Source organism: Chaetura pelagica, unplaced genomic scaffold (genome assembly GCF_000747805.2).
Source record: "Chaetura pelagica isolate M959 unplaced genomic scaffold, ChaPel_1.0 scaffold33, whole genome shotgun sequence".
In the NCBI taxonomy this organism is placed as follows: Eukaryota; Metazoa; Chordata; class Aves; order Apodiformes; family Apodidae; genus Chaetura; species Chaetura pelagica.
In genome coordinates this window covers 1,169,833-1,191,777 of record NW_009952874.1, presented here as the reverse complement: position 1 = coordinate 1,191,777, position 21,945 = coordinate 1,169,833, and the positions used below count along the sequence as shown (strand labels likewise).

The 21,945-nt window shown below is 37.4% G+C and overlaps 1 protein-coding gene across 1 annotated transcript in view; it reads right to left on the bottom strand.

The window, feature by feature from the left end:
- Positions 1-13,088: 13,088 nt before the first annotated feature.
- WDR75 (WD repeat domain 75) overlaps positions 13,089-21,945 on the bottom strand; it is an 18,678-nt gene continuing 9,821 nt past the window's right edge. The window contains exons 13-20 of the mRNA XM_009995250.1: positions 20,137-20,320; positions 18,247-18,341; positions 17,728-17,823; positions 16,990-17,159; positions 16,372-16,431; positions 15,144-15,287; positions 14,973-15,064; positions 13,089-13,423 (exon numbers count right to left, since the gene is read on the bottom strand). Of these exons, the coding sequence (XP_009993552.1) occupies positions 13,216-13,423; positions 14,973-15,064; positions 15,144-15,287; positions 16,372-16,431; positions 16,990-17,159; positions 17,728-17,823; positions 18,247-18,341; positions 20,137-20,320 (1,049 nt within the window). The 3' untranslated portion in view covers positions 13,089-13,215. The remainder of the gene's footprint in view (positions 13,424-14,972; positions 15,065-15,143; positions 15,288-16,371; positions 16,432-16,989; positions 17,160-17,727; positions 17,824-18,246; positions 18,342-20,136; positions 20,321-21,945) is intronic.

The window sequence follows — 21,945 nt, the reverse complement described above, 5'->3', positions numbered from 1 at the left end:
AGAAACAAGCTTTTAGTAAGTCTCTGGTACAGTGTCTTTTCAGAGAGGTTGTTTGTTTCTGTTGGTTTTGTTGTTCTGTTTGTGTTTTTTAGAAATAATTCATAAGTGCTCATGTTTCACAAATGCCCTGACTGCTGAAATATTTTCTAGAGACATCTTGTGCTAGTTTCCCTAAGGATGTAGGAAGTTAATACAAAAGTCTTAATCCTCTTGGTGGCAACTTCACATTTGGGTTAGTGGATGTGTGTTATCATTTCTTGGCATGAGCCCTCTGTTAGAATGGTTTGTATTTTCCACTGCGTTTACAGCTCTCAGCTCCTTGTTTAGGAACCACTGTGGCAGATAACCACTCGTGCTGAGTGAGTGCAGTAGATAACATGTATGTTATTTGGAGACAGTGCAGCCCGGGGACGTGACGTAATCTGGATCTTTCCTGACTCAAAACTGGCTCTAGATGTTACCACACCAAGATTAATTCCCTGTGCACAGAGATAGAAAGCCATATTTATAATGGAAAATGTGAAAAAGCATCTGTAAATAGGCACTGTTATTGCAAAGCTGTAAATTCTTTTAAGCCACGCAATCTTAGAATACAAAGATACAAAGTACAAATATAATTGCATAGCTGATTGCCTTGAATTGTTATTATGCACTAGAAGCATGAACTGAACGAGATACGTGTATGTTTGTTCAGCTGAGACTTTTGCTTAGCAAAAAAATCCTATCTGCCCACCTTTTCCATCTGATTGACCTTATGGGCTTCATTTGGGATCATTTGTAATCATGGAAATGGATGTATGCACAAGTAGCTGAATGGCTGTCCAAGTAACCTCTCTTTTTTTTTTTTTTTTTGTAGACCTAGGAGCTCAAGTCTTTGTGCAGATAAAGAAAGTAATTAAACTTAATAGACTGTTAGCAGATGCTTAATGTTTTGGAAGCTGTTCAACTTACGTGTTGAAAATCAGAAGCTCATAAAGAATGTGTGATGTCTGCCTCCCTGACATGTAATTTCTGCTTCCTCTTCTACTTCCATTTCCCAGTCTCTGGAGGGCTCTAGTCTTTGATTTTTGTAAACGTGTATGTAAGTGATTTCTAATTTATCTGAATTGTCCCAGTAAATTAAATAAGCGTATGTGCTGGAACTCATGGGGAAGGATTGGGTCTTTTAGTTTGTAGCTTTGGTGTTATTGAGGTTGTTCTGAGCAGGGGAAGACAGAGAGAGACTGAGAAAGATTTAGAACTTTTTTGGATTGGTAAAAATCAACACACTAAAACTACATCTAGTGCAGTAGGAAAAACTTAAAATGTCTGGCAAGGAGAATAGTTTCTCTGATTAGATTTAGCTAATTAGCAGTGTCCCTTGGTGTACTGCTGTGTGTCCTCTGCACGTACAGCTTTATGTGACTACAGTCAAGGCTTGATTTGGGGGGGATTATTTATTTACTATACTAAACTTCCACCATTGCAAGCTAAATTTGATTAGAATTGCTTTCTTTTTGTCCTTTTAAATAGTAGTATCTGCTATAGGGTTTTAGAAAATGAAAACAAGCCATTCATAAATGTACTGTGCATATCATCTGGTTCTGATTACCTACTTTATTTTATTTACTAAATACCAGTGGAACTTACTCAGCAAACAAATGAACTATCCAGAAACATGGTATTGATTAATGAGCTACATGTTTTGGACTTGCCTGCCATATAGCTCAGTGGGTTTTGGGAATGTTGGTGCATTTCAGGGAGTTCCATGATTTCTCTCATTGGCACACAGTTGGGAGTTGATGCTGCTTAAGCTACAGACAAGGCAAGATACTGAAAGGAAATAGATCCTTTGCTATGGAACAGGGGCTAGGCCGCTGTATTGTATTTATGGAGTGCTAAAGGATCCTTTCCCATCAATTGTTATTTCTGTAGAAGAAAGTCAGAAATAAGTGGCTCAAGTAGTATAGTAATATAAATTAATTGTAAGCATAAATTTAAGGTAAATAAAGAGAAGACAGTTTCCTAGGAACTTCTTTTGGGTAAGTTGTTCAGAAGAGTACATGAATTAAAAAAAAAAGCCCCCAAAGTCACATTTCCTGTTTTTAAGTGACCTATCATTTTTTGTGTGCAACAATGTACACTATTGAAGGAGCTTAGTGGAACAAGTTGTTAGTAAAATCTAAGTACTGGTATCTGGCCTCACAAGAATGACTTGATAAAGGACATGGTAAGAAGTTCTTGTCTTATTCCCCTCCTTGTTTCCAGTTACTGTTGTAATATATAATTAAATTAGTTAAATTCTAATACTCTACAAATATTTAAAGGATGCTATGAACTTCCTGAACTATTTTTAGTTTAGATCTATTTTATTAGATCATTCAATTCATGTTTGTTTAAATGCAAACACAGCTGTTTTATATGTTTGGTTTTTACTATTCTCACGACAGACTGATGAAGTGAGCAAGCAAAACACAGGGGCTTGACAGACCTTATTTCTTCAGACCTCAATCTCAAATGACAAATATTCTTGTTTTCCATATTGAGGGATGGGGAAACATTTTGGGTTTTGGTTGTTTTGTGTTTTTTTTTGTTTGGGTGTTGTTGTTTGTTGGTTTTTTTAGGTGTTTGATTTTGTTGTGTGTTGTGTTTTGGTTTTTTACTTCTGGTTTGTAGTAATAAATATGGATCCAAATGAGCTTCCAGTAATTGGTTTTAAGATGGACCTTGTCTCCATCCATATGACAGTAGAATGCACAGACAAATAAATCCAGTGTCCCATGGAATACGTATTTGGCTTTAAAGGCCCTAAAGAGAAAAAAACAGTTTTCAGTCCTTTTGACTCTCATCTCTGCCTGTGTCAGCAAGGCAGGGTCCCTGCAAGAGCAGCCCTGGCCTTTCCCTGGAATTGCACAGGCAATCATGCACAAACCCTTCTGCCTTGAGTGAGGTTCAGGCTGTGTTTAAGCAACAACCATACTCCCATGGCACAAGGTGAGCTTCATCTGGTCAGAGGAAGCAATGCTAACTTTTTTTTAAACAGTGGTTGGTTGTGCCTTTCCACTGCTCTGATCTGAAATATGCACAATGTAGCCCTGTTTTGTTATTGCTTTACAGAAAATAGCACCAGAGAGACCCACTTCTTCCCATCAGATCTCTCAATGCACCTTCATACAGGGCACTTCACCATTTCCTAATTGTCCAGGTTTTCAAACGATATCTAATAGTCTCATTTTCCTTTATTTACATATATATTTCCGTCATTTTATGCTATGTTTTCTTTGTGAACATGAAAAGCCTAACCTTTGTGGTAGTTTGAGCAAGTAGTAAATACAGGGTTAGCAAACTTGCACAAACGGTTGGTTCACATTTCTTTCTTCGCAGTGTGATCTCATTAATAAATAGTCAGATTGAATTTGGAAAATGAACATAAGATTAAAAAATGCTGCTCTGTGCCTCTCAGATTCTACTCAAGAAGTAATTAATGTTGACTGGATCAAATAAAAAGGCAGACTTTTCAATTTATCACTCTAAATTGAATGTTTGCTATGAAGTTCCTTATTCTTTTATTTTTTTGAGAAATAACAATACTTGAGGTCATTTCTGTGGAACCCTGCTGACTTCATTCTTAATAAATTCCATAGATCTGAGCCTACAGCTACTATGAAATATAAAAGAAAATGACAATTTAAGTGATTATTTCACATAATGTTAAGAAAATTAACCTAATCCTTATTGTTAAGTGGACAGATTTTTTTTTTCCTTTGGAGAAAAAAAAAATATAAATGTAACAAATGACTCATAAAAAGATTTAGTTTTATGAAGTCTGTCAAGCTTTATTTAGATCAAAGGCACGTTTGCATCAGTGTAATTGTGGTTTCTTAGTGATTCTTGAATCTTCTTTAAAAAGACATCTAAAATGACATCTATGAGTCAATTCTTTTTTCTTGTTCATGCGTATTTAGCACTTCAAATGGAGCACGGTGGCTTGTTCCACATTTCACAAGTGATATCCAGTATCAAGTAGCTACAGCACTTTTTGTTTGATCAGCAAGTACTTGTGAATGGAAAAGTGTGCATGCTCTGAAAACGACACAAGTTCAGTATTCCTGCCAGGGCTTTGCTTGTGCAAAAGCAAACCACACTTCAGTGATGAGTACCACAGACATGATGGGCAGATGTTGATTACATGTGGAAATTAAAACAGAAACAAAAATCAACAGTTCCCAGATGCTACCTGTATCTTCCTTTGGAGATCCTTTATTTCCCTGTAAAGCTCTTCCCTTTTTTTGAGGATCCATGTTTGTTTTAATTTTTATTCCTGCAATTATCAATTGGAGGAGAAGTTATTTCCTGCAGATTTACTGAAGTCTCATGAGTTTATTCTGTAAGAGTGCTCTTTAGCATCTGCTCTCTGGTTACTTTCATCTGGTTTGATCTCTGTCATTGTTTTAATTACCTTTTTAATAGTTTGCTCCAAGTTCAGACAGCCTAAAGCTTTACACCAATAGAAATTTTCCTTTTCAGCAAAGTAATTGTTGCCCACAGTCAATCTGAATCTGTTATGTAGTGTTGTTTTCTGTTGAATCATCTGCTGTGTTTGCACTTATGAAGTTTTTGAGTTGACTAGTTGAACACCTTTATACGAATCGGAATTACTGTATTAAAATGATTATAAGACTTTAGTAACCTTTCAAGTCCATTTGACGTGGATGCACGAAGCCTCCTTTCTGCACTTCCTAATTCTTCTTACTTAGAAACTATGATCTAAAGTGAATTTTAAATTTCTTTTTGTTTAATGTATGTAAAATTTCATAGGGCAGCAGGGACCTTATGTGGGACCCTCTTCCCAGAACATAAATGCACGATCATCCAGACCACTTTCCATTGCCTGGTACTGTAGGGGCCCAAGTGCATGAGGACAGGGGACAGGCACAGCAGCCACCTCTGCCTCTTGGCAGGATTGACTAATAGAGGGTTACACAAAAGGAGAGAACTGATTTCTAGAGTGGTTGCATTAGAAAAAAAATAAACTTCCTACAATTTCCCTCTGTGTGTCTCCCTCTCCTTCCAAATAACTTTTGAACCCTTTGGGCAGTTTTCAGGCTGTTGGAGGAGAGGTTACACTACAGAAAAGGAATTGAGGTGAGCAGTTGGTAAGAGGAGAGTCCCCATGAGCATCTCACTGAAGAGGAGTTGTCATCAGAGCTTTCATATGGAAGAGAGACATCAATGCCCCAGGTAGATGAAAAGCAGCCATTGGAGATGAACAAATGCCACAAAATAATAAAAAACTAGCAACACTGTGCTGTGCATATAACCTTCTTTTTTTTTTTTTTTCTTTTCCTAAAGCTTGTAGGCATGTTTCCTTTTTTTTTTCTTTTTTTTTGTTGTTGTTGTTGTTGTTGAATTGTCCTTTGCTCTTCCTTTTCTTGCTAAGTACTAGCTGATTACTCTTACCATCTGAGCAGGTACCTGTGACTCTCAGCAGATTCACTCTTGCTTGACTACCAAAGACAGAAGCATCTCATCTGCTTGAAATATATTTCTCTGAATGTAGGAATTCTGTATTCTACATCACACAGTTGTATGTAGTATTAAAATATGCTTGAGAACTTCTGAATATTTTTCTCTTGTAAATAGGCAGCTCTCTATTTTGAAATGTCCATATTTGAACTGGTAGCCATCTTTAAGATGAGATCTTCAGTATGGTTGTATTATAGATATTTAACTATATATAGTATATATCTTTGCAGCACTGCTGTCGGGTCTACAGGATTGTTTTGCCTCAACGATATAAATGGCTTAACTTATTATTGAGCTAAGAAGGGCAGCAGGAAACCTCCACTGTTTGTATATCTCAGTCCATCTTTAATTGTTTTGTTAGTAGTTCCACTTACAATGCATTATTCAAAGTCGAAATGGTTTTGGAACATGCTTTGCTGGTTAACTGGAAAGTTATTAGTTATTGCTTCCAGATGATTTGCACTCATGTGTGTGCTTTCAGGGTGGTTTTCTGGCTTCACCTAAACCAGTTGATTTAGAAGTGGTTTTTTATTTTGCAAGTGATGCGGGTTTTTCTTTACATGTGATCCTTGAGATCAGCTCTTGGATTTCCCATAGGAAAGGAAAGATAAACAGTCACCGTACCCTGAGTCTACTTGCAGAATCTGCAGCCCAAAAATAACATACTGTACAGACTGATGGATGGAGCGAAGACTGAAAATTTTCCTTTCCTAGCATATGTGATAGTTCTCAGAAATCCAGCTGTCATTTGCACTATGCCAAGCAAAAAAGGGCTCTTTTCAGTATGGGGTATTTCAGGGTTTAAATAGCCTCTTTGTATTAAGAGTATAAGCACTGTTTTTCACTTCTGTTTATACTTTTAGTGCCTTTCCTTCTATGATTTTGAAGTGATGTGGGAACTAGAGAAATCTGCAGCTTCTGTCTGTTCACATGAAAAATAAGGAGACTTAAGCACTGCATATGGGGACTTGCACTGCATTGGCTTTTCAATTTTCATCTCCAGATGGGTCACAGGGCATGGAGCAGAAGGTGACAAACCTGCTCTGATTCTTCTTCCAAGTCTGTTCTCAGATCTTTTAGTTGTCTTTCATACTGGGAAGTAATATTAAACATAATGAATCCTCAGCACTTCTGGCTACATTAAGCTTAATTTTCCAAGTGTGAACAAAAGAGTACTGTGAAAGATCTCTCCCCTTTCCTTCGTATTTCTTCCTTGGAAGAGCTAGAGCTGAATGGAAGAGAGGAGCAAGCCCTGGGGAAGCTCAAAGCACAGAGGAAACTGAACCTGAACAAAACCTTTCATTGCAGAAATGTTCGACTTTGTTGGTGAAAGTTGTGCATTGCCTTTGAGTAGCAAACTTTCCAAGAGTGCCAAGTTATCTTTTCTTTATTACTTGTGAAGTAGGTGGCTAAAAATGAAAGAGATGACATCTCAGATAATGACAGGGAGTTTGTTTGTTGGCTTGTTTTACTGGTGTGGGTAAAAAAATGAGAAATCCTTTGGTCACTAAAGGAAATAAAATAGCCGAGATACCTGAAGCTTTGATCATAGTCTCAAATCTAAAAATATAATAAACTAAGTAGCACTGCAAACAAACATAAGTTGAGGCATCAGTAGCTGAAACTGATAACCAGTTTTATGGCTGAGATAATTCAGATTCTGCACTATTTAAAAATAATGGAGTTAGCACTATAAGAAAGCAATTTTGAAGAATAGGTTAAAAAAATCTTGCTTTTCTGGGCAGTGCCTTCCATTTCAAAACCTATTCTTTTGTTCTTGTTGTCTTGGAGAAATGAGATGTGTTTATGGCTGCCGTGTCTGTTCTTAAAAGATAAGCCTAATTCTTAACAACACAGCTCTATCTGTGAAGGTTACCAGAGGACGAAGGTCGTGGCTCCAATAATGATACTTCATTGCATCTTAAAAACCCCATAATTCTTTAACTGATTTCATTTTAGAAGCTTAGAAAAGATTCCCCCCTTAGCAGTTTAGTGCCATGCTAGTATCAATCTGAAAGTTTTGTGGGTTTTTTGTTTTGTTTTTTTAACTGCAGGCTACTGCTTTATTTAGGTCATTAGTTTGGGAGAGGAGGAAGAGAGTGCAAGGGGAAACAAGGAGTTGCTGCACCAGACCCGAGGTGTCTCATGTGTCACATTCAACAAACCCTTCTCAGGAATGCTCTAGGTGTGGTTGTGGCTCTGTGAGCAAAGAGTGGGATTTTTCGGTGCGTAACATTAAAACCTCATCTCCTGAGCATACAAAAACCTCTTGAAGCAAAGTCCTTCCCTGTTCTCAGTAGAACTTGGTTGTAGTCCTGTGAACATCTTAAACTATTTGTGTTTTATCTGGTTTCACTGTAAACCAGATTTTTTTTCCCTCCAGCCTCGTTGCCCACAAAGGCCGTAACAGCTTGTGTTGGCACAGGTGATGCACAAGAGAGTATGAATGTTATCTGAAAGGTGGGAATGCTTCTTTCCATGGTGGCTGCTTATGTGTTTAGAGCATCTGGGAAACCTGCAGCCTCAGAAACTGCTGATACGCACATTCCTGGAGCCATGGGATAACTCTTCCTTACCAACCATATTATGTTACTTGGCTTAATTTAGCATGTTATTAACAATATTATGAATAAATTCTTTATAAGTAGCTTGGACTACATTAACTTTCAAACTAAACAGACCACTCAGGACACTGTTTCTAGCAGCATTTTAAATTTTAGTACTTTATCATGTTGGCTATATGCCTTTGTGACCCTGCACTGCAGAGTCAAAGGGTGCTTTGTCAATTATTTCGGAAGAGGCAAGATTTCATGCTGAGTTTCTGTGTAGTAACACAAATTTAATTCTTGATTTCTGCCATCTGATAGTGATACCTCCTTGTGAAGATCCTCTGTTATGACAAGTTTTCCCCTTTTCCGTGCTTAGTAAAGTAGTTAAAATCCTGAGCTGTTCAGAGTATTATTTAAGTGTATTTTGCAACTGTAGAGGTGAGTGACCCTGCTACCCTGGCTAAATTCCAGGGTACATAATTACATCTATTACTTAACTCCCTAAAGAAATGCTGTGTAGAGGCTGAAACTAATGCTTGTTCCATTTGATCTGAACTGGGGTGTCTGCAGAGAATGCTGCCCCCACCTGCAGCAGCTTTTGCTGCGTGAGGCTGCTCTGTTATATGAGATATAAATTGCTTCCTTTGCTTCTGCCATCACCAAAAAAGACTGCGGCAGATACTAAAGGTAATCAACAAGGGATACAAGACAAAAAAGAGAGAGAACAGGGTTTAGGAGGATCCAGAAACATTTATCAGTATTAAATGACCCTGACAAAATTTGCTGTTGAAATTATAATGAATTAGTCAGAACAGTATTTGAACTGTAAGCAATTAGCTCAGAGAAGGTCTGAAGGATAATTCTGATGCTTCTAAAGGCCTAGAAAAAAATTTAAAATTAAAGGTTAAAGGAGATAATTATTTTTTTAAAAAGGAAACATAGTAGCACCCTTTTTTTCACCTAAAGCTTATTATCAAACAAACATGGAAGAATAGAATAGAAATTATGCAGGAAAGAAAGATTGCTTTCAGTAGGAAAAACTGTGACCGTCAGAATTGGTAACATTTGAACAGATTATGTAGATTATAGAATGGCTTTTACCAGAGGTTTACAAAATTAGACAAATACCTGTCATGAGTAAGTACATGTTATCCTGCTTCAGGGCGGGAGGGTGGACCAGAAGGGCTGTAGAAGTCTCCCTGAGTTATGTTTCAAGTTGTTATTTTCCTCTGTCCTATTCTCTGCTGATTCTAATCCTAGCTGTTGCTGCATGCTTTAAAAGGCTCATTGCAGACTGGGATTTGGCAGATGGAGATATCTGAAAGAGGGTCCCCCAGAGTCAGGCAGCCAAGTGATTTTTAGGCAGAAATACACATGAAATAGAAAGATCCAGGTGATGCTAAGACATGCTACACAATTTGGAGGTCTTATTTTTTTTTTGCTGGTCTTGAACAACTGAAAAAATATAGCTTCCATGTTTAGTAATGCAAGACTTTAAGGTAGCTTTCCTGCCAAGTCTGCCCACTGAGGACCAAGGCATGGTTTGGAGCTGCTGTTTACTCAGAACCAGTCTGGAGCCACAAAATGCCAGTGCACAGCAGTGACTTTCAGGCCCTGTGGAACTATGCTTGACTGGAACCAGCAGGTTAAAATTCCTGGTCAGCTCTCCTGAGCAGTGTCAGAGGGAAGCAGCATCTCAGTCAAATCCCTCTGCCATGCTGTACTTCGTAAGGCCTTTCCTATCTACCTATTTTTTATAATGCCTTCAGCAGCTGCTGAAGTTTCAGGTCCTCCTGTTTATCTGCCATTTGTCTGAGTGGAAAATATAGGAAGTATGCCATTTCCCTTCTAGGCTCCTGCCTTCCTGGCATAGTATGTCCCTCAGCCTAAATAAAGCTGCAACTGCTTCTGTGAAAATTGCTGTCCTGTGGTGATGCACAAGGCACCCACAGCTATTGGACACTGACTTTTGCATGTTGCAGGGGTATTTTACTACCTGTTGTATTTATCCTGTAACTGAAATCACAACATTAAGTTCAGTTTCTCTCTCTATGGTTTTTAATGTCAAGAATAAAAAAATTGTTATAAAGAAGCCTATATATATATATATATATATATATAAAGGAGCAGAAGCCAAAAAGTCAAATTGAGCTTGTACTTACAGCATTGCAGTAACTATACAGAACATTCATTCATGGCCACTGAACTGCATCTAAGTTTTCTCTTGTTCATACCTGGTTATTTCCCAGTAAAGCACTTTACCTTCACAAGAACATATGAAGTTTAAAAAACCCGACACTAATGATTATTAAGATTTCCTTCTTACCTTTAAAGTCACAGCTAAGTGTCATTAACACAATAACTGCTTTGAGGCAGCCAGAATTTTTGAAACAATGTGTATATAGATTTCCTTACTCAAGTTGTATTTGTTTTTCTACAGAGCTGAAGTCTGACGTTAATTAAGAAATAAGGCAAAAACCTCAGTGTCTCTTTCCTAGCATCATGCATGTTTTGAGGGAGGCAAAAAAAATTATCTGTTTACTAATTTACTTTTCTGTACTTCCTATTTTTAAAAACCTCTGAGTTTTCAAAGCCTGTCATTTGTCAGCTACAGTCTTAACATATTTTCCCTGTTTGTTTTGTTGAAACCTTTTGTTTAGGGAAAAATCTGTTGAGTCCAAGGTTCGGAAAAGGCTGTATCAGTTCTAGATCTGTAGATAAGAGGAATGAAAATAAAAATTGCATAATATTTAGGGAGCTGTGATTTTTCTTTTCAGCTACATATACCAGAAGATTATCTAAGCAGCTGCTACAAAAAGTGAGAAAAATACAAAAGCAGAAAACTAGTTGTAGTTACGACAACATTGGTATGTTTTCCTTCTTCTCTTTTCCTAATTTTGAAATAGAAATTAAAAATGTATGAATTTTCAGGCAAACAGGTTTTGAAAAAAGTGTTGAAAATACATTATTTTCCTGTTGTACCAAGGCCTATAAGCAATAAACCAAAATGCCTTAAATACTAAAACCTTTCCTTACTATTTGATTAAAATTCATAATAACATTAGTCTTGTATAAGTTACCTTCTATGATACACGAAAATGTTGGCCTTCACAGTCATAAGTATGTAACTGTGTTGTCTGAGAAGCTGCAGAAGCCCTTTGCTGCCAAGTAATAAAATTAATCATAGCAAATTTAGTCTGAAATTATGTATTTTTCACATTTATGTCTGATTAGAAGGAAACTCAGAAAGTGTGTAATGCACTAGCATTGGGCAGTTCAGTCTAAGCTGCATGATACAAATTCTAAGTAAGGCTGCCTATGCAGAGCTGTTAACTGAAGTGATTCTGTTGCTCATGTTCGTATTTTGACATCCATATGATTGTGAATTTACAGAACAAAAAAGTATATTTTCCCATTTTTCTATAAAAATGAGTTTAAAATTTTTGCTTTCAATTAAGCCAGCCCTCAGGTCTATAGTAGACTTACTTGTAATAGTTCATTTCAGTGCAGTGGCTGTTTACAAGTGACTACTGTGTTCTGGAGTACATGGTCTTTGTCTCCATCTACTTTAAAATTAGAAACCTCTTGCTATTCAAGTGTAGAAGGGATGGGTTTTTTTGTAGTTGTTACTTCACTTACTGCATGTAGATAGGCATGTAAGACTCTACCTCTGGTAGCTTCTTGCTCATGACAGTTATACACAAAGATCACAGTCTTGCTAAGTGCACCATCCTTGTCTGTCATGAGGACAAGCTTGGTAGCTCAAAATTAGGTTGCCAAGGTTCAGGGAATAGCTGAATCTGTACACCGTACTCAAGGCAGCTTTTCCAATTCTTGGGGAGTAAGACCTTTGTGGACTGGGTCTGACTGACTTCAGCAGGGGTCAGTCTGCCTGTGAGCGGGACCAGTGCCTGTGGCTGTACCTCACTGCTGAACTTACAGGTGCAGCCAGTGCTGTGCCCCATCCCAGGTAATGTTGCATCATTCAGCTCCAGCTTTGTCTGTGACTGCAGAGGTAGGAGACAGCTGACTTGCCACTCTGTCAAGGGTCAGCACTGCTTACTGTCAACATCTGTATTAATGTTAAAATGTGAGAAGTAAACCTGCCAGCACAATCAGTCCTTGATGCCCAAGGAAGAAATTCCATGGTTACTATACATGGATGGAAATGTTTGCCTGTTGTAGGATACCCTCCCCAACAAGTGAAGTGTTGCTATAAATTGCCTGCTGATATATGGTGATAGAAAAGGAAAGGGAGGAAAGGCTCCTCCACTTTATTTGCAAGGCAGCAGTGAAGTAGGGAGAGCATGGTCTTTGCTGACAAGAGTTGAAGTATCATTCTATTTTTCAGCATTTTTAATCTAAGTATTTTTAGCAAAAGGTTGTTTCCTCAGAACTTTTAGTGACTTGTGGAATTTGTATCAGCTTTGCTTTATACTGCAGCACCACAGGGGCCTGTATTCACTTTCAGGCCTTCAAATTTACTACTTCAAACTAATGATACTCTGTGAGATGTATAGTTAAGAACTAGACATGACAGCTGATGTGTGACAGGCTGCCAGGCAGACAGACAACTCCTTTCACATGGTGCAGTTTTTGTGATATTTGGAAAGGTTTCATTATTCTCTGATAAATGCAACTACCCTCTAAGAATCTCCATTTGTCATCTGTCTCAACAGCTAAAGTGGAACTTGTGAGGAGACTTGTTATTTACCTGTATACAGCACTAGGAAGAACTATTGTGACTTCCCCTACTAGATCTTGAATTAAACAGTCTTAATAACTGAGTGTTTGCTGCTGTTGCTTTGCCATTAGCAGCCCAGCCTCAAGTGGGGGAGATTTTCAGCAGCTTAGTTGTCACTTTGCTAACTGATCAGAAGGTCAGAAAACGAAACTCAGTTTTGCTATTAGCCTTTTAAATACACTTGCAAGGGGAAACATAAACAACCCCACAGGTTAAACATTTTCTAAGGTCAAAGAAAATGAGTAATAAGCCAAGAGCAAAACCAGATGTCAAAAATGTTACCATCCCCACCCTAGTTGTCATTTCTTATGGAAATAAAGGCTGCTGAAATTTATGGCCAAAGTACGTCAAATATTTTTTTTAAGAACATTTAATCCACAAAACTTCATCTTATAGTATAAAACCCAAAATGTCTGTTTAGAAAGCTGATATCCAACTGTAGTCCATTTTTCTTATTTTTCGTAGCTCTCTTTCCTGGGATTTAGACAGTTTACAAGTCATCTCTCCTAATAATGCTAGAGGACTTGTATCTTCATGTTCCATTTCAGTAGCATCTCTTTCCTCATCTGAATCCTCCTCTGTGTTTTCACTTTCCATTTCTACTTCATCAGCAACTTCTTCAGCACTGCAATAGAAAGATAATTAGAAACAACCCAAATAATAAAATTAACGGGTACTTTCAGATAACTATCACTATAATAATGCAAATAACTAAGTAAACATTAGAATTTTTTTTCATTTAAAATCTTAGGCTACTGACAAATGGCTGTTCTCTTGCCATTTCAAATACAAGCCATTTTTCAAATAGCTGTCCTCTGTTTCAAGTAAATTAACAAACAAAATATTTTTCTTCCTCCAAATATAATACATCTCAGAATGGGCAGATTATGTAAAAAGTTAGAATCTTACACTCCTATGGTATTAGATACATTGGATGCATTGGTAGATGTGACATTATTCCCTTCCAAATCTGAAAAAGGTCACTTGATCTTAAAAATTGTTACAATACCTAGAGTGTTACTATAAAAGGGAAAAGGCTTTGGTAGGGACATAGGGAGGTTCTTAAAGTGACTGCTCCCTTCTGACTTCAAGAGCCCAATCCTGCAGCCCTTTGATGTAACTTTAAATGCACAGTCATACTAATTCCCAGTGTCAAAGTACAAGCTCTACATGTCCAAATATTTACACAGGTCACTGAACTCTCAGATTCTTCAGTACTGAAACTACATGCATGTGTCTGTATATTCCTTGTGTTAGATTTTTTGTTAGTGTTTTGCTGATGTGACAAAAAGACTATACAAGAATATAATGCACATGCAAAAACTACTCAAACTGGTGTTTTTTTCTAGGCCAGCCCTGGCAGTGTAAATAATCCTGTCACTGGTCTTCCCAAATACAGAATGACAGCTGATACAAATGACATTTTAATCTCTGGCTTGGCACAGTTTCATTAAACACTTGAAAGAAGAGATTGCACACAAAATGCAAACATTTAACTGGCTTCAGTGTTAAGTGACAAGGTATTAACCCTAATACAAGACTACAGTCACAACCCCTGTGCCAGCACTCATTTTTTATAGGCATACATCAGTCTTGGAGGAGCAAGCTCCAATATATTTTAAGTACCTCTCAAACTATTCCATTAAATTGGCATTGTAAGACAAGGTTAGCTAACTCTGTTCAGAGCATACACTTGCATTTTGTAGCTTATTTGGGAATGAAATTTGACTTCTAAACAAACTGTTCAGATTAAACCTAGGGACTAACTTCTGGGTGTACCTAGAAGCCAAAACCAAGAATTATGCAGGAAATCAACATAATAGGAAATAAAATTAAGAATCTGACATTTATAAAAAAATACCACTAAAAAACATTAAATCCTTGAAATGCAGTTAAATGAATGAAAAACATTTGAGTACCAAGGGCAACATTTTGCCTAGGAGCACATTATGCCAAACAGAAAAATAACAGAAACAAAACAGTCAACAGATTGAACAGCCAGTCAGTTTATCTCCCCAAACCTTATGTGTTTTAAAAAAACTTGCCACAATAAAGTGTTCAATTATCTTGTGTCAACAGAAGAATGAAGAGTGTTGGAAAACTACTTTTACACTTTAAACAAAGATGTATATAATTTAAAATAACTTGACTATGGAACATTAAAATTTTCTTACCTTTTGTCCTCTTTGCAGATGAGCAATGAATTAATAAATATAGGACAGAGGAAGGAAGCAGATGGCAAAACATGAGCTGGAGTGTGCAAAAGCTGAAAAGATAAACAGAAGCTTTATGAAAGCTTTTGTGTGTCACGATTCTCTTTGTACACTCACTGCAATTACTCCTACCTCTTTGACAGCAGGTGAATCTTGCTCGCTCTTACTATGAACAACTGGTTTTCCAAGGTCTGCATCCTCTTGTGATTGCTGATGTCTGTGCTTGCCCAACAGCAAGCTAAATGGTGTCACAGGAAGACTTTCTTCTACTGCCAGCTGGAAAAAGTTGAAAGTTTTAAGTAGAATTTGTGTCACAAATCTGAGTTCTTTCTCATTTTGAGTTACCCAAATTCAGAATCAACCTAGAACTCAACTAAGCCATATGGTTATTTGTACTAATACTCTGTCAGGCATCCTGAGGTAATAAAACTCTCTGGGATCTAGACCCCAGAACATCAGATTTTAGTTGATTAATGTACCAGTTAATTTCCAAATATGAAAGTTGATATTTGTGCAGAAAAATTCAGTATGGCTTTCAGACTCCACTTATGACTAAAAGATCATTTATACCCCCCACATCATCTGCTAAATGATTTAATTATGTAACTGGAAGCAAAACATGGCAAATTCCCTTCTGGCATTTTCCTAGATCAATACACCTTGGTCTGAGTACTGAATTATTCCTCCAGTCTCCAAAGGAACTAATTACTTATAACCACCTTCCCCTAGGATTTTGTATTAGAAAGTTAATAACTTCTACCTTGATCTGTTTTACCTGACCAACCAAATGAACCAAGTGCTACTGTTTTATTCAGTGGGCATTTTATTCGCTGGGCATGAAATACTTCTTCAACGTGAATTTAAATACATCAAATTTCCCAGACTACTTCTCCATATAAGTACTTGCTGGAATGTAACTTTGAAATTCCTTCTCACTGATAAGTCACAATCAACTGACAACTGTACACCCTCACCAGGAAGCATAGTTGAGGCCACATTCAAGGTTCCAAGTGTTAAAGAAACCCAGATAAGGAAAGAGCTTATGCAAACATTGTGTTTTTGCTGTGTTTGTGTAGCCTGGATACTTTTAGAAAAATATCTCTCTTGTTGTTGTTGTTCAGGGAAAATAAGAAAAGGAGGGAGTATCTTATTATTGTTTTTTTTTTTAAAAAAGGTTTTTACTAATAGCAATTCTGTTAAAAAAAGCAAATATAGATTACTGCCCCTTCATGCCTTTGACTCCATCTAAGGATCTGGTGTGCATTTTCATGACAGAAGGGAATCTGCATCTGGCCAACTGAACACCAATAGAATGTTGAACTGTTCTGTACAGGTCTGCCAGAGCTTCTGTAAGAGGTACCTGTTTGCTTGATGGTGTAAGCCTTTCTTCTAGAGACTTTGTGCTGAGTGTCATTAGCTCCTAGAACACAGAATGATGTAGCAGAGTTAGAGCAGGTGAACCTCCTTTCCATATTTCCAAACCTTGCCGGCAGAGCTTCCAACTGGCCCCAAAGCTTTTGTCAGTCAAGTGGGAGAGGCAAGCACGTCTCTTCCTCTTTAGTTTTTATAAAATAAAGGGAAGGGGAAGGGAAAGGACCTAAATGCTCTAGACAGGAGGTTTTAGGAAAACAAACCCCACCCACCCACAAATTACAGAAAAAACTGAGTATCATGTGAAACCCTTGGATAATCATCGATAATACAGCTTCTAGGTGGTTGTTGAAGTTAAACAGCATGGGCAATGTTCCCACATTATCTAGTTTCTTGTATGAATGAGGCAGCAGAAAACCAGAAAATAATCAACATTGAGCTTAAGCTGTTTTGGCAGTAGACAACTTTTTGTAATGAACAAAGCGTGGCTTATGAAATCACAAAATGAAACTCTTGCACTCAGCAGCAGAACACTTGAATTTGTGTCAATCCACATTCAGGAAAATACTTTTTCTCCAAGAACCATCTGCCAATCCCTATTTCTTACTTGTGTGTCTGTAAGAAAAAATAGTTGGGATCTTCTTAGCCAAAGGTATTTTTCTGAGCCAATCATTTCAGGTTCATCTCTTGGAACAAAGGCAGCGAGCTGGATCTTTTCTTTACAGAGGTTTCTCTGGATATAGATTGGCCATGGCTCATTTGGTTTAAACACAAACACTGCAAAAGCAAAAATGCCTTCTCTTGAAATCATGAAATTCTTAACTTTCTGGGTAGCTAGTCAAAGCCCTCTGTATCACAGCCAGTAATGGCTGGACAGAATTACCTTTAAGCACTAGTTTGCAGAAATTGTAATTGTATAGCCTTACTGCATAATAGAAGACACCTTTGACACTATTCCAACTGTGAGAACATACCTGGAAACTAACATCTCTGTGGAACAGTAGTTCTAGGAAGAGTAATCATCATTTATAGTCAAAGCTCTAAAACGCAGCTCTGCAGTTCAACCATGGGTTTGGATTTACAGAAGAGGGTCAAGAACATTCAAAACTCTCACCCAAAGAACATGGTTAGTTCTGTGCTATTTCCTGCACCCGAAAATAACTGAAGATGGGAAGCCAACAGGCTTTACTGCTGCTGCCAGACATGACTCAGCTTTCCACAGGTGCAGACTCAAGCCTGTCTTAGGATTTTCATGGGGCTGAATTCTAAGAAAACCTTTTCTATAATTTATGCTTCCACAGTTTAAAATTCCACTATTACTTGTCAAAGAAGGCTTTGTACTTACAGCTGGACTCCTTTGAGAGCCATGAGATAGCAGCAATATATTCTGAAAGGGGATCAGGTTGCAGAACTAGTATGTTGAGATGGGCACTCCATTCCACTGAAAACCAAATGCAACAGCAGCCAGGCATGAAAAGAAGGCATTCAGTTCTGTCCCACTACTTTGCCAAATAAAAGGTCAAATGGGAATGACACATAGGGCCTGAACCTCTGGAAGAGGCAAGCAATTCCACTTACTTGCAGATGAATAAAAATACACAAATATTATGAATTCCTACACAAATGTAGGAAATATAAGCTGTTATTATGTCATCAATCATATAACTTAGAATTTAGCACACACATGCACGCAAAGTACATGCACACTTTACAAGGATACTATCTTGACTGAGGTATGAAAACCATTATATTTCCACATGAAATTTTGTAGAGGGTCAATCTGCAATCAAACTCAAATTACTTTAAGGTTTCATAGTTAAGTGTTAAATGTTACCACTCTAGCATACATTTAAGCTGATCTTACATGCACAACTGAGCAGGTTCCAGCAACACAGAAAGCCATTATCAGTGGCACCAATAAGGTACTTGGAACATGTTAGTTTCCCAAAGCAGATGTTCCTACAGAAGTAAAAAGTCAAAACAAGTTAGTGACCTTCAGATTTCATCTTTATTTTATGATTCACATGTCACAAAAACATTGTTAAGATTTAGTTCTGATATTTAAATCAGGACAAGTTTACTTTTTGCTTTCACCTCTAGTGGCATGAAAGTTCACACACAACAACCACATAGGTCTGGGGGAATATAAAAGCATGCATCAGTCTATATGGATTATGTGCTCCTACAACATTCTGATTTCAAGGAGTGACTATAAGGTTTTAAGTTCCAAATCCATCAGTGCTACTGAAGTGTTCACATTGGGACTAGAAACTAAATTCCGTATTTAAAGACTTCCTAGTCTAAGCATTAGAGAGTACTTGAAAAAAGTTTTAGGCTGCTCCAATTGAAGAAAGCATGTGATTTGTTTTCACTTATTTTATCATTCTCTTCTCTGACAATAATTGAATAGCCTTTTGATTTCTAATGCTACTAGCTCAAAAAAGCTTTGAAGTTATGCAATTAATACAGTCATTTAGTATGGTCCTAGAGTAATTTATTTCTTCTCAATATAACATATAGTAAAGGCTAGAAAAGGAGTAGCTGGCCTGGGAAAATCTTGGTCCTGTACTAGGCGGTCAAGAGAAGCTTTCTGTATAGACACAGTAAAGCTGTGGCTTACATGCCTCCCATGACTTTCCTGCAGACCAGTTTTACTCATGTTTCTCAATTTCTAATCTTAGAGGATCAGTATAAACAAAACTGACCTGATAAAACAAAAGAAAAGTTTGCAAACATACACAGAAGAACACTGAAGTGAGAAATCTCTTTCTCTGATTCTTTATGTCAGAGTCTTTAAAACACTGTGACCACAATGCTTTGCTTTCCATTTTAGGTCTTTCCTGGAAGCAGGTATATGAACTACCTCTGACATTACTGCAGTAATGACTTTGAGAAGCAAGATTCAGAAGCAGTCAGAAAAACCTCAACACTGAACATGAATGCTACAGTAAGTTTGTATCATCTTCCTGTTTCAGCAATTGTTTAGATACAGATCTGACACAGAGATTAAGTACATGAACCAGTGAGGTCACCTATTGCACTATTTTTTCAAGATTATAATAAGAAAAATGTTATTTTACCTCGATCGGAAGCTGCTGTATGTCTGCATGGTCCAGGAAGCTCAATATTAAGCCTGTTCTATTCTTTGAGTATCTACTTTTATCTGTACCATTGACCTACACCATTCCTCGTTATCCTTACATGACAGAACAATATCTAGACCTTCAGGATGTCTTTATTGTGACAGCACACAATGGAGCATGCTGGGATAGTCTGCCAGGCAAACATGGATTTTTCAACAGACATTAGAAAGGAGACATGTATTTTATAATACAGATCATAAGGTCAACATATCTTATTGGTTTATTGATATAATTTCTATTTGTATGCATGCATACATTAAGAAAGCACAAACTTCTTATATCTGTGTTTCTTCAGTACTTTGATTCATCTCTAGATTAATGAGGGGAAAAGAGAAAGGCTATTAACACACTACCCTGTGCCCAGTGGTACATATCTGAGTATGGCAGGTACAGGAGCCATATGCAACTAAGATGATGAAACTAAAAGCTTCATCATACTATTTTTAACAGTAAGTTACCAACCACCTAAAAGCCCTTTCAGAGTCTTCTCTATATATGAACTTAAGACTGTTAAATGTTTACATGAATATATACAAGGTCTTGGACTACTGTGAACTGATCCTCTTTCCAAAAGTTCAAGTAAGATGTAAAAAGCCAGGTGAAAAACATACCTTATTTTTCCAGGTGGATAGGAAAATGTACACTTAAGATCCCAAGTAACTGAATCCCATACAGTGACAGTTTCTTCAAAGCTAACAGCAAGCAAAGAGCCATCTTCTGAGAAACAGCAGTTTGTAGCTTGGTAGTTGTGGTAGCTGCCTACAAAGTCACAGCTCCAGCTCACACTTTGTTGTGCTGCATTGAATAAACAAGCTAGTTAATTCAAGTCTATACATGAAGAAAGAATTCAAGTATTATAGATGCAAAATAGGCTAAGGATAGTTCTAGTACCAAAGGGTTACATTTTTTAAGAGTACAGAGAATCTGTCCTGTTCTAGTACAAGAAACATCTGGTAGGTTTTCCATTGCTCCTCAATTTTGCATTTGAATAGTGAATCCCGAGATTGGCATGATACAATATTAATGTTTAGTTTGCCAACTATATTAACTGTGCTCTCATAGGCAGATGTTAGATAAAAGAAAAAAAGATATTGAAGTAGATTCAATATTTGATGTTCTAAAACATACCTGTAAAACTTCAGTAAGCACATGAATTGAAATTTGAATGCAGGTTGCCTTTGAGTCCAGCAAAACTCACAGTCCATTTGCATAGCTTGAGAATCACCAAGTGACCCATCAGCATGCCTCCTTGTGTTGCTTAACCTGCCAGTGCACTCAGCTGGGACACTTTTTCCCATTGTTGATAATGACCATAAAATAAACAGAAGCAAAGTGATGTACTTACCACGTAACATACACTTCCCAGAATAACTAAATGCATACAGTATGCTTTTGAAACATGAGTAGGGTGAGGAAAGAAACGGAAATAACCCTAAGCTAAGTTACCCTTTATATAATGGCTACGGGTTGATGATTAAAAGAACTGCCTGTAAAAACAGCCAAAACTAATGCATTAATTTCAACTGCATGGCACCATCTAGAGGCACAGTGAGAGAGCTGCAGCAAGGTGAATCGTTCTGCCTGAGTATTCCTACCCCTGCTGGGCAAATACATCACAGAAGTCAGCACTAATTTGTACCTTTACACATGCTGTGAAACAGAACTCTATATTCACTTGAAAAGCAAGCAAAAACCCAAAAAACCCTGATGAGGTCTAAAACTAACTTGTACTCAAGATCAAAATATCTGCTCATTAAGTTCAGATAAAATCTAAGCTTAGGATCATTTAGAATCAAAAAAGAAAAAACCTCTTTCAGATACCATTGAGGGAGTTGCTACAAAGTTAATATAAGCATAAATCCTAGTAAATTATTGCAAGGCTTTTGTTTTTCTTCTCAAAAGCAGCCACTGTTGAGGAGCAAACAGCATGGAAACAGAAAGTCAATTAGGCAAAATAAGTTTGCCAGATGTAAACCTCAGTAGTCCAAAAGTACTTTTGAACATATTCACACCTGACTATGCCCATGAAAACACGAACATGTTACAAAACTGCAAGCAGTTCAGCAAGACCACTACCACATCTGTTTGGGAGCATGAATGTCAAATGAATGGATGTTAACAAAATGAACTCTAAAGTAATGGAACTGCAGAATGGCAAAGTGCTGCACCACTTCTACACCAAGTCAACTAAAAGAGAGTAAGACATTTCTGCATCCTGCTCCCTGGAGCAAAAGTCTCAAATAAAAAGACTACCCAGCATGGCAAAACCACTACCACAAATGATCTTTTAAACAAATCAACACAGGCTGCCATTCCCTTCTGCAGCAGGCTTGGCAAGGTCTTTAACCTTTCAGGAACATCCATCTCAATCCGTAATTCTGCAAACCCACCAGTTCACAATACTCCTTGCAACAGCAGGA